The sequence below is a fragment of the Drosophila santomea genome, chromosome 3L (assembly GCF_016746245.2).
Source record: "Drosophila santomea strain STO CAGO 1482 chromosome 3L, Prin_Dsan_1.1, whole genome shotgun sequence".
NCBI classification, from domain to species: domain Eukaryota; kingdom Metazoa; phylum Arthropoda; class Insecta; order Diptera; family Drosophilidae; genus Drosophila; species Drosophila santomea.
Window position 1 is genome coordinate 4043156 of NC_053018.2, and position 17465 is coordinate 4060620.

At 41.4% G+C, this 17465-nt stretch overlaps 1 protein-coding gene across 1 annotated transcript in view; it reads right to left on the reverse strand.

Annotated features, from left to right (window-relative positions):
* The window catches only part of LOC120448075 (eukaryotic translation initiation factor 5B), a 33206-nt gene that overhangs the window by 10351 nt on the left and 5390 nt on the right, over positions 1 to 17465 (reverse strand). Inside the window, exons 6-8 of the mRNA XM_039629846.1 lie at positions 9056 to 9132; positions 6292 to 6487; positions 4426 to 4533 (exon numbers count right to left, since the gene is read on the reverse strand). Coding sequence (XP_039485780.1) covers positions 4426 to 4533; positions 6292 to 6487; positions 9056 to 9132 — 381 coding nt within the window. The remainder of the gene's footprint in view (positions 1 to 4425; positions 4534 to 6291; positions 6488 to 9055; positions 9133 to 17465) is intronic.

Consider the following 17465-nt stretch of genomic DNA (forward strand, 5'->3'; position numbering starts at 1 on the left):
GGTAAACAGATCTTAAGAGATTTTTGGGTGTTAACTTATGTGTTACCCATGGATTTATCTTTTGAATAATTAGGATTTCTTTGCATCATCTTACACTAATCTAACCTCTAGGAACAGATAAGCAGTTTTCAGAACTGAAAGATTGGATCACAAATGGAAAAGTGTTATTTAATAGAAATCTTTTGTATTACAAAAATCTTAATTTATTAATAATAAATAGATAATAACAAGATAGTGTATTTTCCATTGAAATATATAAACTTTTCCCCATTACAAAATTATCTTTCACAATGCCAAAGCTCATAAGACTCTTTCACTCAGCGAAGACTCATTCATTCACAGAAAAAGAACCGCGTAGATCAACTTGGTTCTTATAGAGGCGACAACGGAAGTCGTAAGCCATGAAGGCTCAACAACTGAGGCAGTCGGCGAAATAAAAAATAATACTTAAATCTCGCACTTAAATGGCCCATCAGGTCCGAGAATAATCGAAAATGGGGAATAGGGGGGAAAAAGGGGCCGCAGGGGAGTGGAGACACCCTTACCTACTTAAACTTAACTCGCAGCCCATAAATTAGGCAAGATCAACAAAATCGGGGAGGAGGAGACGATCGGTGCGACGACCAAGGCAAACTGCTACTATATAAATATACGTGTATATATAAATCGAAAAATCGAAAAAACGAAAAAACTGCAAGAGCCCAGGGGCCATTTAATTAACAAAAACCAGCAGTAGCAGCGCACCGAATGAGCTTTCATTTCCGCTACAACCGCCAGGCACTTGGGGCATGAATGAAAATATTAAAAGATATCGATCGCCGGATCGCTGGATCGGCGGTCTTCGATTCGATCTCACTTGCCACCACCACCAACCCGGGTGCAACCGAAAACTCTTTATGCCACCAGATTTCTGGTTTCTCTGCGGTTTGGGCAAAAGCAAAGGCAACAGCAGGCCGCAAAATAATATCTATATACCACATATGCAAGACGATCTGCAAGTGATCTGCCACAGACTGTCTCTCCGGCTTTAAACACCGTCTTTAGGAGGCAAACAGATTGAAGGCAAACACAGTGAAGATTCATGCATTTCAGTTGGTTTTTACACTCGGAAATTCATAGATCGCTAGAACCCTTTATATAAGTCTCTTCAGTCAAACAGCTCTTCAAATTAAGCAGCTTTAGGATGTCAGTTACTTTCACAATAGTAAAGTTTCGTTTAGGGAATTAGGACTGTAGCAGTCTTAGCTAGATACCCCGCTGTATAAATTGCTCGTAGACACGTACACACTCACACATCGCAACGTCCATATGTTAAGTGACTGACGGATTTGGATTTGGCGGTGGGTAACGCCTCCAACTTCCGTTTGCTGTTTTGGCTTTGGTTTGAAACTGCAGGCACAAGAGGCAAAATAAATGTATTCCCCGGTAGATGTTGTAGATGCAGATGATCAGCAATGGTGATGGTGCTGTTTGGTGGTGCTGGTGTTGGTGATCCACTCGCTCCTCCTTTCGGCGTTTGGATGATGGTGATGTCAGTGGGAGACGACGACGCGGATGAGAACGAGGATGTGCGAGAGTGGGGCGTGTTTGGCTTAGATTGTGCCTTCGATAAAGTGAAACTCTTTGATGTACGAGCACGGGGGCTGATCGAGGCGGATCTGATGAGACCGGAGGATAAACAACGGCTGCAGACTTAAAATGTATAAAAAAGAAAAGAGCAGCGAAGATTGCTGGCTCGCTGCTTAATTAGCCACGGTGACCCTCAAGGCTAAGTAACCAAAAGGTGGATGATCATCCACAATTGGACTGATGATCGGTGAAAAGGGGAACTTTTAATTGAATTCAATGGGGAAGTTATTTTTTTTTGGTTTTCAGATGGGAAACAATACTGAGATCATCAGCATTTCCCTAAACACGACTGATCAGTCGATGGGTTTTTGTTTTCTGTGTTTACCCGAAAGCTGTGGAAATTTTCGATTAGCAATTAAGGTGTTTATTGTTCATTTTAAATATCAAGAGGACTTCCCAGGCAATTGGCATGAGCTTTGCTCTTTTGTATACCTTAAGTATAAAGGCATACAAAATGCATTTCTTTACACATTAATCTAAAGAACGTACTTTGAATCACCTTCCCTGCTTAACCCCAAAACCAAAGAACCCTCTGACTGTCCATTGATCCATTGATCCCTTACCCTTATTAACCCGTATCCCGTTACCGCATTTTGACACATGCAGTGTCCCCAATTCTCAGGGGTTAAGGGTTGAAGCACCGGCGGTCGGTCAGCCGACAATGGTCACCTGTTTAACCCCCTGGAGCCAAAATGTAATGACAAGCCCATCGAACGGGAAGTGGAAGTGGTTTGAGGCGCTGTCGTTGCTTTCATTGCTTTCGTGTGAGAACGGATGTTTTGGCCAGCTTGAAACAATTACGCGGTCCGAGAAACAAAGGCCAGAAACCAAGTGATCGGACTGGCCTGCCATTACAGATTTAATTATATAATTAATAAATGTAATCAACGGCCAGGCAAAGACAAGGGCCTAAGAAGCGACCATCTGGCAGTGAAACAGTCGCCGGCACGCATGCGCAGCAGCATCGAAAGGAAGTTGTCGCTGGGAGAGAGGGGAAACAGAAGTGGGGAACGAAGTGAAGGGGGGGGGGGTCTTGAAAGAGCTCGAGAACTGGAGAGTTGGAGAACCCCAACCCTTTCGCAGAAGAGCTCCCCCAGCTGCAAGTCAACGGAAATCGCAAGAGGCAAAAAAGCAAGCAGGCAAAAGCGACAAAACAGCCACGATGATGCGGCAATGGCCCAGCATTCTTGGGCAGAAATGAAGTGCACATCTAAAGTAGAATTGGATCAGGTCGGGGGAATGGACATGGACATGTGGGTCTGGAGCAGGGGCTAGCATACGATCACATGTGTGTGCCCACGACGCATAAGCTCAGATTGTGGGGACTTGTTGGATGAGCTACTGTAGGTTAAGTATGCATATTCTACCTACTATCTAGAACTTAATTAAAAGGTGTTTAAGAATATGCTAGGGAATCTAAGGTATGTAAAGTATTTCTTTAGAAGCTGGAGTTTGTGTTATCTTTTCCAACTATATACAGTTCCAAAAGCCGAATATAATCTATCGAAACAGATCGTAGGGTATTTCCCTCCTAAAAATCAGTATTAAAGCTGGCAAAAAGTGAGAAGTGGCCAATAAGAGCGAAGGAGAAAGAGAAGGAACACGTTAAAAAGAATGACGATGAATGACGGGAAGCGCACAGCTTAGCAGCGCTCTCTTGGATAATTGAGGAAGTTATAATTGCCAATGAATGCCTCCTGCTCCAGCTCCAGCTCCTGCTCCTCCATCTGCTCCTAATACCCCTGCTCCAACTCCAGCTCCGGCTTCAGCTCCTTCTCCTGGCAAGAAGTCAAGAGGGGTGCGGGCAGCAGGGAAAAGAGGACTTAAACCCTTTGGCACAAGATCGCAGAAGCGACAAAAAGCGACAAAAAGCGACAGAGGTGGAAAGGAAACAGTTGTTGTCTCTGGTCTTTGGTCTTTGGTCATTGGCAACGGGAAACAGGACATGTCTGCGCATAAATTGAAATGAGTGTCGTCGTCGTGTTCCTGCTTCTCTTTTTTTGCGTTACCCAGTTTGTATCATTATCAACGGAAGGACAATAATTGAGGGCCTGCCAGTCCGATGGTTGTTATTATGATGGAATTCAGAAAGCGTTTTGCGACGCAATTCGTTCGGGCGATGAGCTAATAACTATTTGCTTTCAGCTCCCCAACACAATTGCATCACGCACATCCACATTCACATCCACATCCACATCCAGAGAGAATATAATGAAAATAAAACCGCACCACCTGTGTCAACAATGAAAAGCTGCCCCGCCACCAGAGGTAGCAAATCAAACAAACAACTCATCGAGCCTCCCTGTGCCTCCTTATTATTATCATATATACTTGATACTTGACACGATTCCCAAGACAACACACACTATATACGAGTATTCCAGAGACAAGGACTTTCATTGTGCCACCATTGTGCGCATAGAAGAAGAACCCACAAAACCCAGAAAACCCTGAAAACCCACGTCCCCAACAATCGCGATCTACACCGCCGATCTGCAGCACTCCTAAATAAATGCGTGCCTATTGAATGGAACCTTTTGTGGAGCGAAGCTCGCAGAATAGGTAAATATTTGCCAGCAAATAGATTGTGACCACAGCACATAAAAAAATAGCATTGAAAAGTTAACTTAACTATCATTAATATATAAAGTTAAATATTTATAACCTGCTCATAAAGAGATCTTAGAACAAGTAGTTAGATTAAAGATCTTCAACTTGTATTGATGTTTGAAAATTGATTAAAAATACATTATCTCTTATACATCATTAGCTTATTATTTTTCTCAGTGCACTTACCTCCTTGCTGGGCACGCAAATTGGAGTGCCCACTTTGACAATGCCGTTCTCGACCATCACGCCCATCACGATCGGATCTCGACTGTTGAATATAAACTTTGGCAGTACCTGTGGGTTGGAATCGAAAAGATAGTGGTCAGAGAACGGGAAATTAGACCAATGACTGTTAGATGGACGATGATGATGATGTGGGGCTTAACTAATAGGCGGCTCATCGGGTTAGAGCGATGGAGATGGGTCCGCTCCTAACTACTTTTTAAATAATGTCCGATAATTATGGTGGCTTAGGCGCTGTAAGCAACGGATTTTCCAAGATAACATAACAACTTTATGTCTGCTATGATATTAGGTACTCTGCAAATGGGCTACCAGTTTTTATGGAAATCTATTTCATATTTAAGATCACATAATTAAAGAGCGTTAAATCAATTATAATTTTTTCACAACAAAATGAATTTAGGTAAAAAAAAACATTTTTTTTACATGTTTAGCTTAAACAAAACCCCCCTTAAATATGAAACTGTGTTTTTCTAGTGCATTTTCATATCATTGTGGCCCATTAATAAAGTGCACAGGCAGCCTCAGACCAAAAACCACATTGACTGCGCCAAGAACAACTTAATTTCCGTTGCGTCAACTGTTGAAGATGGCCTCAAATGGGAAGCCGCCTGCAGCATAAGTCGAGGATGGGGCACAATCTGAATCAGCCGGCATAGAAAATGGATAGTACGTTGCCAGGAAAAAAGAAAAGTGGCCCAGAGAACACGTTTCTCCAGCTCCAACTCCAGCTACAGCTCCACATGCACAGCAAACTCCTTAAGACAGAAGGCGAGTTAATAACTCAAACTAAACAACGTCATTGTTATTACAAGACCTGCGACTGGGACTTCCACTCTGGAGAATCGTTAAGTTCAAGCTGGTCGTATGCACTCGAAAAAATTACTTAAACAATACTTCAGCATACAGAAATATAGCAATATATATATGAACTAGCTCACAAATATCCGAAATAGTTGTATTGCTCAAAGTACAACCTTTCGAGTGTAAGAGATCGAACGAATGCTACCCAACAGCTGTGCGATGTGTGTCCAATTACCAGCACAGTGGGAGCCCAGTGGCTAGAAGTGGTCTAGAGTGGACCAGAGTGGACCAAAGTGGCCCCGAGTGGAGTGTGGAGTGTGGCGTGTTGAGTCGCCACATTGCATACGACCAAAATCTAATGATTGCCTATAAATCAAATACGCTGTTTAAACATTATTTGAGCAGGAAGTGTGGACGTGATGCAGGCGTCTGTTGGGATCTAAGGCTTTAATCGCTTGTTGAGTGCTTGTCTTAGCCCGGTTTATATGTATGTTCGGTTATATCGCACAGGCACAGACCACGGCCCCCAGGAGTTCAAGCCCGTTTCATTCTTGTTGGCCAGCATCATTAGGCCAGCGTCAAGACGAGACAAGCCGCAGCTGGAGATCCATTTCTGGCTCTTACTTGAAATCAGAGTTGGTTGGTTTGAGTTGGAGTTGCAGTCTCGATCTCATTCTCAATTTCAGGCCGCGGCAGATTGCATTTTACACCTGTAGCTTTCGGGGGTAATTGCAGTTAGGCTGTAGGTGCAGCGGGGCAAAGGGAAATGCAACACGAACATGGGCGCATTAAAATAATGCCCATAATGACACCGAGTCTTTTGGGTTTCCGTCTTTAATTTGTTCACCTGATACGTACACTCGAAAATGAGAAAGACTTGTGCAACTAATAATCACTTTGTATACTCAGGGGACTAAATCTCAGTTAAATACCGATCTACATTTCTTTCTTTTGCGGATATATTTGCTTATTCTAATTGATTCTAATTTATCCTAGAAAACTTACCCTTAACTTGCAGGGAAAGACGGCAACGGATCGGAACTCCTCGCGCTTCTTCTGCTTGAGCTCCTCGCGATAGGCGGTGAACTTGTCGAAGAGATGATAGATAATGTCCGCTTGGAATATTTTCACGCCCAGGGAATCGGCCATTTCCTGTGCCTCCCGCTCGATCTTCACGTCGAATGCCAAAATCGTTGCATACCTAAGGGGGTCGGAGAATAAGATAAGTAAGATGAGTGAGATTCGTCGGCGGCAATTTAAAACAATTAAAAGTATATGCAATCGGCAAGACGAGCGGTCAACCAACGAGCATAATAATAATAATAATAACAATAACCATAATGACACTGTAGAGTCGTCAGTCGCTGGTCTTCCTGTCTGGCAAAGAGTTGGCCTAATGATCGGATCGGGCCACATGGCGATCCATGGCGAGCACCGAGCACCAGGAAGCGTTAATAATTGAAATCACAAACAACCGCGGCGGAATGAGATCCAACTGACGGTCGGTCGGACAGCTCAAGATGTTGTTTGTTTAGCTTGGTTAACTTTTGCCGTGTGGGGCTTTCAATGACAGGAAATGGTTGGCATTTCGAGAATCGAAACTCTCCGTCGACAGGAAAAGGTCCCAACGCCAAAGTGGAGTCGGCTAATGAGGGGCACTCTTTTTGGGATCTCTCGATCTTCATGGGTATATATAAAAATGGAAATGGGTTGGGGATTAAATTTGTGTGTTGGGTAGAGGCGAAAACAGTTTAGGATAGAATCCACGACTAATCGATCTATGAATTATGATCAAATTGGGCAGCAAGAGAGCTAATATCAAGAAGATTAATAAAAGGAAAGCAGAGAACCCCTTTTTAAATTGTGATATATGGGTTATCTTTGGGATGTTTTGAGTGCAAGGGATATCTGAATAAACAAGACCGTTTTTTATTCTTAATTATTATTGAGAATGCTCAAATTTAAATATACATATCAGGGGATTCAAATGTATAACTATATATCTATGAATTTAGACACTTTCGAGGCCAACTTTTAGGAGGATCGATTGGAAATCCCTAGAGGGTTAATAAATAGGCAACCATTGTTGGTGGCGATCACTTGCGAGTGAACGAGCCAATTTTATGCATTAAAGATCACATAAAAACAGTTAAGCATTTTATGGGACTAGTAAAGGCGACAGCCCCACAGTGGAGATATATGTATAGCACATACATATATAGTAGAACCCATCGAAGGCACTTCTTTTGCGGGGCAGACAGACGACTTTTATGGTCGCCTCTGCTCGCAGCGTAAAATGCAAAATTTTATGGTTCGAAAATTCCACACGCGTAAGAAACATAAATAAAATGAAGAGCAGTCACACATAGTAAAAGATAGTGGAGCGTATAGGGAGGGCCCACTACAGAAACGGGCATAACTCAAAGTGAACGCACGCATGCGCAGAAGGGCCGGAAACGGAAATGCGCCGTCTTGGGCGTAGATACAAGCTACAAGATACCAGATACATTCGTAGCTACATTTCTATTTGCTCTATTCGAGCTTTACACTTTTCTGTTTCTGTTTCTGTTTCGTTTTTCTGCACATGTGACAGCGTAATTTGAGTGGGCCGTAAATGTATCTGCGTCTCGCATTCGCCGCTTTTATTGTTGCCAAGCAGAGCACGAAAATTGTTTGCAATTGGAAACCGGCATATGTATAGTAAGGCAAAGGAGACAGGACGGAAAAAGTGAAAGATATAGACGATGCGGTGCGATGCGACTTGGCTATTTGGCAGCACTTAAGGCCGCTAATGAGACAAAGCTGCCGGCCCAAAGGTTTCGCTCTCTATAATAAATCATGGGCATCCCGCTTAGCTTTATCCCCCTTTTATCCCCCTGGGTAAAGTGCATTTTGTGATTGCCGCTAAATGAATCACTTAACCCGACCATCGGCTCCTTCGTCGGCTAATATCAGACACAATCTTCAAAGATCCGACCATATTGCGTTGTTCTTCTTTATCAAGTGGCGGGTGGAATGGGTTGGGGGCGGGGAATTGTGTTAATGAAGTTAAGCGGCAATAAAATTGCATTGTTCGTTGTCATATATCAAAAAGTCGTTTATTCTCGCTGTCTCGCGGACCTCTTGCTGCTTTAAGTGTTCGAATATAAACCGACAACGGCCTACAATGTAATCGAAAAATGGTCGGACACACATATAATGATCATATGAAATGTGTGTGCTGTTGCAAAGGTGTTACATGTGAGTTGGACACGTTCTCGAGAGGAAGTACTAAAGCTAGGAACCAAAGAGATGGTGAGGGAAAAAACAAGTTTAAAAGCTGCGTAAAAAAATTTAATATATTCCACTTTATTTTACGTATCTACGAAAAAAATCCCAACTATGATTGTTTTTTCTGCGCAATCGCTAAAACTGGAAGTGTCTTTCTAGGAAACTGGGTCAAGTAATACTGCCGCATAATACTCATGGGATTACCCAAGTTATCGCTTTTGTTTCATCGTAATACTCATTGATAGACAACTTTTATTGGCTCAATTTTCCAACTGTCGACGTGATTTCTGCTTGCGAAATCCTCAATGGGGGAGTTCAATAAACCCCCGCGAAAGGGAATTTGATAGTGCAAGTTGTTTCACTACACTCGGTTACACAAAATATGCCGCATTCAGCAAATTCTTAAGAACTCTGATATGCTACAATTCCGTATGACACATCCGCAAACAAATGGAGGGGAAAGTGAACATATAGTAACGATAAGTTTGGGTTTACTCACTGCGCCTCGTGTTCCAACATTGTGGAGGCCTTCATCACATCGCGTTTCACCACGGGTCCAATTCGGATAGCAGAGTACTAGAAAAAATAAATAGAGGGGTTGCAAATCGTTAAAAATGGGGTAAACTCAAGAATTTGAATGATAAGGCTTATTAATAAAAGGAAATGTTTATACAGTATTTGCGATATATTTTATTATATTTTTTTTTCAAAGTTTATATATTATTCATATTTGTATATTTATATGCATAATAAATGTAAGGCCTTTTCCTATTTCAGAAGAGCATTTTTCTTCACCATAGTTTTGTCGAAAAAGTTCAATTTTTATGTTCTACCCACTCTTCTTTTGGCCAAAAGCATTTGACCTAAAGAAAACTTTTGCTATTTTTAGTCGCATTGCCATAGAAAAAATAAACGAAACAGAAAAAAATCGAAGAGAGGCACAAAATCTAAACTAAACAAGCAGTCCACCAAATTGAAACATTTCTCAGAAGTCCAAGTGGCCAGGAGACATTGGAAAGAGACGGGAAAACTCTGGCGATGGGTTCATTCACATCGAAGATGTTCAATTTTCATTTTCATTTTATTTATTTTTTTTTGTTCGTCGCCAGCAGATGATTACAAATGATCATTGATAAAAATAACAGCAGCAACGCGAGCGGGTCTGACATGAATGAATGGATGGATGGTTGGTTGGTTGGGTGGTTCGAATGGTTTGAATGGTTTGAATGCGCCTGGGGTGGAATGAGTGAAATGGGTGGATTGCTGGATTTCTGCCGCCTGGGGAGCTGCAGTGAGTGGGGCAATGGAATTTGCTGTCGATAGCGACTTAATTGCTCCACCGGATATGCACGCGCCGCTGATAAGACCGAAATAATGAGAGGCTACCGATTGAACCCATTAACAACTGGCAGTACAACCCGTTTTACTCTCTCTTTTTTTTTACAGCTGCCTGATAAATTGAAATGTCGGCTTATCGGCTAGATTAATCGGATTAATTTAAATGCCAGCTTATAGCAGGCATAAATTAAGCATAAATACAAGACTTAAGCTAAAAGGCCTAAAAAGCTTTCGGATATATGAGGCATAGTGCTACTGCTTAAAAGATCTTAAATAAAAAGACATTGTATCTTTGACTATTTTAAGAGTTTTTAAAACTGCAAATGTACCACTGACGTCATGTAAAATTGCTGGCTTTGCTGCTCAAGTGTTTCGATTGTAAATTGAATTCAATTACAGCTTAACCCATTCATGAGCATTTCATTCATTACTGCGAAACGCCTCAGCTGCCGACGCTGTTATAAAAGAAATTGTGTGTAACTAACGGAAAGCAAATGGGGAAAATGCGAAAAAAAAATAAATGGGAAAAAGCGAGAAAGAGTTTTGCAATCAGCAAAACAATGAATGAAATCGGAAGTTTATTGTTGTATGCAATTGTAGTACAGTGGCAACAAAAAGCGAGCAAGAAAACTCATAGTCGTTGAGCGGGCGAGAATGAGAGCAGTCGATTCGATTGCATGTGAAACGGAAAACGGGTGCAAACGGAAGTGATAGCCAAATGCCCCCATTTGTGCACTCAAAAAAATGAAAACTAATACTAAGTATAAGAATGAAACTGAAACATCCCGAAATGTGAACTTAAATCGTTTTTTTAGGCTGGAAATAATTCAGTGTAGTGGATTTATGTAAGGTGCATGTACCAAATCTTACCAAATTAACAAAACATTGTTAGTTTAATTGAATATTTTATTTAAGTTTTCAGTGCGTTTCTATGGGAATAGAACTTGGTTGTGGATGCTGAGGGGCCTCTCCACGTGGCAGCTGGCAGTCGACTTCCAGCTGAATATCATTTCGCACAAACAATCAGAACGTGCGCCTGACTGACGCAGCCAAATCCGCAATTTCACAATCCCATTTCCACAATTGGCATCGGCAAAAAGGCCAGAAGAAGGCATTAGCCTTTACTCTTGCTCAGAATTTGTGGGCGGGAAGTGCGTAAGTGGCAAATGAAAGCGCACACCGACTGTCGGCTAATTAGCTGGGGAGCCCGGCTAACGTGGAAGCCAAAAGGTACAAGGCCACGCCCACCGCCCAACGCCCCCTTGGCTGCTGACGTCAAGTGGCAATGCCACTCAGTGTTATCGATGACACGGGCGAGAAGCCAAGGCAGGTGGGCACACTGAGCGAAAAGTTCCAGCAAAAAAATTTTAAAAATTTAAAACTCTATTAACTGATATTTGAGACCCACTGAAGAAACAATTTGTATTAAATATTGTATTTCATAATGATGAACAAGTAATTCATAATATTTTCTACTCATTCTTAGGGGTTAAAAACCAAATCAGACCTGATTTCACAGTACTTGATAAAAAATTCAAATTTTTCGACAGTGCATAGATCGATTGCTCAGTGGCTTTTTTTAAACGCTGCCAATAATGCCACTTTGGATGAATAACCAACTAAATTAATGGCATATGTCGGCTGAACTGACTGACGGACAGCCAAAACAGCTGATTAATGTCAAGGAAAACCTTCGTTACGAATTTGGAAAATTGCGCGGATTTCAAGAAAATGCCGGACGTTGCTAGTGAACTTCCCCTTTGCTTTGGGGGTTCTTCAATGCAAACACAAATCTATTATTTTCAACTTCCTTGCCTTCCAAAAATACGCTCGCTACGTGTTTATGAATGAAAATTAAGCAATAAGCTCTGGAAAGTATCTGTGAGATGTGTTTGCTGTAACTGTGGGCGAGTGATAGTGTATCTGTGTGAGGGCATGAGTGTGTGTTTGTGTGTGTGAGGGACAGGAAGAATTGCTTCCGTTGTTGTTTTTATTTTCGTCTTCCATTTATACATTCATTCATTTACTCATTCACTTGGGTTCACTCATTCATTGTTTTTTTCGCTTCTTCCTTCCTTCTTTTTTAATACCCTTGCCGAGGGTTTTATCACATTAGTCAGAAGAAAAGAATTATACATTATCTCAACAGTATTGTATTTTTTTTTAAATTTATATCTCAAACTTATGACACTTACTCGGACAACACAACTAACTTTGAATAGCTAAGTGAATGTTTCATTACTAATAAGTAAACCATAACTGATTTCTTTAAAAATAACTTTATATTTATATGAAGTTCTGTATATTCAACTTTCTTCTAGTTTAAAGAAGGGTATTACAATTTCGGCTGTCTTCTTGCGCTTCTGCACAAGACGGGTGACATTGCCTTTGTTGTTTTTGGCAACTGCGTCGCATTAATGAAAACATTGGCATTGTCTGCTTCTTGCCCCACTTCCTTCCTGCCAAGAGGCGTAATGCCCAGCTAGTACTACAAAACACGCTAAGCATGGGAAAGAGAACCACGACCACGACCACGGCGAAATCAAATTCATTCATGAAATTCAGCGAATAGCGTCCGAAAAAAAAACAAAACAAAAAACACACAAATATAGGGGCGGAACAGAGGGTTAAGCACCCAACAATGGACTTTTCTGGGTCCGGTCTTTTCTTCGGGGTCGTATCTTACCCCTTCGAACCCTGCTCCATCGAGCTATTCATGAATGGACCCCCGAAGACGTCACGCTATCCGATTTAGCCAGTTTCGGTGCCGTCAATATTTCCCAAGATATATGTGTACATATGCGTGGTATTTTTGCTTTTCGCTCATTAATTGCGTCGTTTTTCCGTCATTCTGAAGTGCAAACTAATTGGCAAGGCAGAAAAGTAGTTCTCATTAAATAATTAACTTGTAACAAAATATTCACTTGAACTATTTCATAGCTAGAGTGGAAAATGCTGATCCAATCGGTTATAATATCAACTTAATTTAGTTTCCAGTTGAGTAAATAAGTATCTTTTCAAGATGATTTTAGTTGATATCTTCTAGGATAATGTAGTGTGTTGTAGAAGCTACACATACTATGGTAAATCATACATTTCCTAATCATACATTGATCTGCAATGCGGCTAGTTATTTCCACACCTCCTGCAATGTAAAATGACTGTCCACCCAGACGAGCAGCATGATGGCCAACTAAAGTGGCTAATTATCTTATCTGCCGCTACTGCAGCTTCTGCCGCGAGTGGGCGAAACCGCAATCATTGGCAGTGGATAGTTTGGAATATTTTTTCATTTTGCATTTAGCATTTCGCATGGAAACGTGCAAATGCGATGCCAAATGGCGGCCCCAAACGGACGACAAGTCGCCGAGCATGACGAGAGCTGTATTTGCGAAACTTTCTGTTGTTTACTTTTAATTAAAATGCATGTGGGAATCAAATTACGTCGGTCATACACATTTGCGGCCGACTGCGAGCTATATCTGCCCACCTGGCCCACCTACCAAATCCGAATCCGAATCAAAAACGAAAACCAAAAGCAAAACCAAATCCAAAGCCAGCAACAACAAGTGGCACACAATTATGGCAAAGGCGACCGCAGCACAATGAATGCATACGAATAGTTGATGTCTACATAATTACATTTTTGCCCAAATGCAGCAACAGCATCTGGATGGAGGATGATATAGCCATATATATATATATAATATATGTATATGAAGAGAAAGGGATTGGGGTAGGTCGCCAGGTTGAAGAAGGTGCAGTTGTTTAAAGACAAATCATATGTTCATAGAAGCTTAGAATTCCCGGTACATAAATAGTTTAAGCTCGAACTTTAGGATCCTGAAGAATTCGCGTTTCCTTAGTAACATATGTATGTCCATCAGCTGAAGCTGAACAATTCAGCTTATTTGGCAACACCAGTAGCTGCTCAGTAATAAAAGTAGTCTAGCAATTTCGCGAGTGCGCAATATTTTTCATTCATGAAAAAGGCAACAAGACAACAAAAAACGAAAACAGTTGCGGGAAACAATGTTGTGCAAAGAAAATACAGGTAAGTGTGAGCGAGTGTGTGGATTGCCAAACTGAATGAATGAACATGAACCCAGGCAGCCACGTTGCGGGTGTACGAATGCGAATGTGACTGCGAATGCAGTCAGCCTGTTGTATAAGCCAAACAGCCAAAGAGCCAAGCCAACTAACCAACCAGCCAACTGAGCGAGGTGCACACAGCTTTTTATGAATGGCAGCCGGCAGCACCGCTATATTTGGCCGTTGATGGCTACGAGGTGCAAATGTTAATGAAGCCAACGCTGCAACATCAACGGCAAACAGTCAGCGATGGGTACTAAATGAATGGTGTACACTACTAGGAAGATGGGTACTTTTTTTTTTTTAATGAATTAAGCCTGAGAAAGTTGCAGGGTTTAGGATTTCCAATGGTTTGAATCATGAATATCTATCGTTTAGTCTGAAAAACTGCACAAGTTCATAATGCACCTTTGATAACCTGATTATATTTTGGCCCGAATCTTGTACCGTACCCAGGTACTACCAGCACTGCAAGCGTCAGAAGAAATTGCAGGCCAAATGCATAACGGTGTTTGCAATGGCCCAAAGAGTGAGACGGGGCGATTGGGTGAGTGGTAGCAGCCGCTCATTCATGCTGTCTTTGGCTTGCATTTTCCGGCAGGCGATCATAAAAATGTGCAGCCAACGGACCATAAATCTGGCGAAAACATTTTCCATGACGTAACCGAGGAATGTCTATTGACTGGAGGCGGAAAAGTGCATTTTAACATGGATTTTTAACGATTCTGTTATTTGGCCCAGAGAATATTGACTCAGTTTTACCAAGCCAGGCTTAGAAAATGCACAATGCATTTTTGATTTTATTACTTTTAGAGTTAAATATCTGACAATTTATTGTTTATTTTGAGTAGTTAAATGTAATTATTTATTTTATAAATAAGGATAAATGGTTAGTCGCACACTCTCTGCAAAAAACAGATGGCCATCAAGCTGGGCAAAGAGTGCAGTCAATTTTCATGAATGAATCGAATACTCGGCATTGATCAGTTGCTCTTGTAGTGTTTGTTGTACTTATTATTGTGCTGCCTCGCGTATGGGAAAAAAGGGGGGCGGGGCAGGGTGTTTTTATTTATCAATATGTGTAGCAAATGTTTATTTGATCAATGAAATGAATTATTGTACGAGCATCTGCCTCCGTGTTTGCCTTCACATATATTTTGTATCTCTGTGGAAACAAGCAGATATATCTGCTGAATGAATGGAACAACACAATTAAAGCGACTATTCCACAAATGCCGCTCAATATGTGGGACGCAATTAGGAAAACAAAAGTTGAATAAAAGCAGTTGTAATTGATTTGTTTTCCATACAATTTAACGCATTCCGTTTGCTTCTATTTTTTCGATTCTCTATTAATTCTTAATTAATTGAAAGCTCAACTCAATTAATGGATTCTAAAAATAAATAATATTATAAAGAAAACCAAAGCAAGTGCAACAATTAACTCAAACTTTTCAGCTCAAAATATTCAAGAATAAATTGTAGTTTCTGGACTAAACTTATAAAAAATCCCCGATTGCTTGTTCTGTTCTCATTCATAGTGGGTGAATATATTTTTCGTCTTTCAGGTGACGGAAGAGGTCCAAAAACCGTGCAATTTGGATCGCATGAATACCAATTAGTGGAACGGTGCAAGCGCAAGATTGATTGGCAATCGCCAATCAACGCAACCTGCGACGTGTCAGAAATTAATGGGCTAAGCGAAACAAAACTCTTAAGCGGGTTTTCTTTTTTATTCTTTTTTTTTATCATACACATATATGAATGTATATATTGTATATATAGAGTTTTGAACGGCAGCGACCACCACTCAAATGACAATTTCCGGCCGTCAGTTTGGCAGTGCCAATAAATTGGCAACCCTGCTCGTATTTCAACGGCCACGCAGGAAAAAAAAGCAAAAGCACCGAATACTGAATACCGAATAGCGATTTCGATTCGAAAAGGCCGCCATCATATGTGGGTGCCTAGAAAAATGACTCTGGCAGCGATAACCATAAAGTTTTATGGCATTTTACATAGCATTAGTCGGTCCAAAAAAAGGTAGAGCCCCCAGCTTGAGAGTGTCTGTGAATGTTGTTAGCCAGTTACTAAATTTGGCTTAAATGAAGGCGAAACTTGTTACGTAGCCGGCCGGTGGTCGGCCCACATGGTCAGCATCTCTGGCTCAAATCATGAATGAATCTATAGCCCCCAGCTGAAGTCTGTCACTCTGTCAGTTCGTCACTCAATCAGTCAGTCAGTCAGTCAGCCAGTCAGTCAGTCGGCTGACCATAATTGATTTTCGAAACGAGCGCAGTAAACATGACGGCGACAAATTTTTCGTCTAAAATGTGACAAAATCGGAAAACTGAAAAAAAAATAAAAACAAAAATAAAAAGCATAAACCGACAACACCTTACCATATCGAAAAAGCGACAAAAAGTGGTGGCCATATGGACAACATGTGCATGCGACTGCAGAAATTGTTAATTCATTCATTAAGAGTCGAAATGAGCGTCCGAAAAACCATAGAAACCAAATCGAATGGGCGCGACTCAGAAAAACTACTTGGAAATCATTTCAGTGGGCCGCAAGACAAAAGGAAGCTCACATGGTTGAGCTTGAATAGGAGCGGAGTTTTCCCAACAAGGGGTTAACTAGAAAAGTAAGTAACTCTGGGAAATTATTACAGATATTAAACTCTTGGCAAGAGCCGCTTAAGATCAAGTCAGTGGATTTAAGACCACTTTAAAAAACTTGCGAGGGAGGATAAGTTAGAATCGAGATTGCCAACTAATGGCTCGAGCCATCGAGCTCTAAAAGCCACCTTACATCAGAGAGCTGCCACAGACACAGCGAGAATATCTGAGCGATGACCCCTTTGCGGCCTGAATCGTCCCTGGCCCGGTCTCATCATTCAGTCAGTCAGTCAGGCAGTCAGTCAGTCGCTCATTCATTCAGTTCAGCAGTTCACAACCACGCGCCCTGTGGCTGCATTTGGTGGCTAATTTGCATAGTTTTTCAGCTCGCTGTGCTTTATATTGCGTTGGCGTTTCGGCCCGGATCGCATTGGATCACTCGTGTGTGTGTGTATATGGTAGGAGAACCTTAAGGCCTGGGAAAGTGTTGCGGCCTGCCGATGATAATAATAATGATAATGATAATGATGGCTGCATGGAGATGATGATGAGACTGTGGGAAACCTTAGCAAATGTGGGCTGCTGTCGCTAATGAGCTTGTAGTGTCAGCAGAAACGGAAAAAATATAAAACAAAAAACATTCTGTGTGTGCGTGTGTGTGTGGTGGGGCGAGAAAAGAGTTTGCTCGAAAATAGAAAATTGCTGAAACAACAGAACGCTCAAATATCGGGGTCTTGGATCAAATGGCCCATATGTCTGCTTATTGTTTTGTTCACTTTATCCGCGCTTCCGCTGCAACATTTCCGCAGCTGAGGCAAGCAAAAAACATAACAAAAAAAAAAACCAAAAATAAAATGG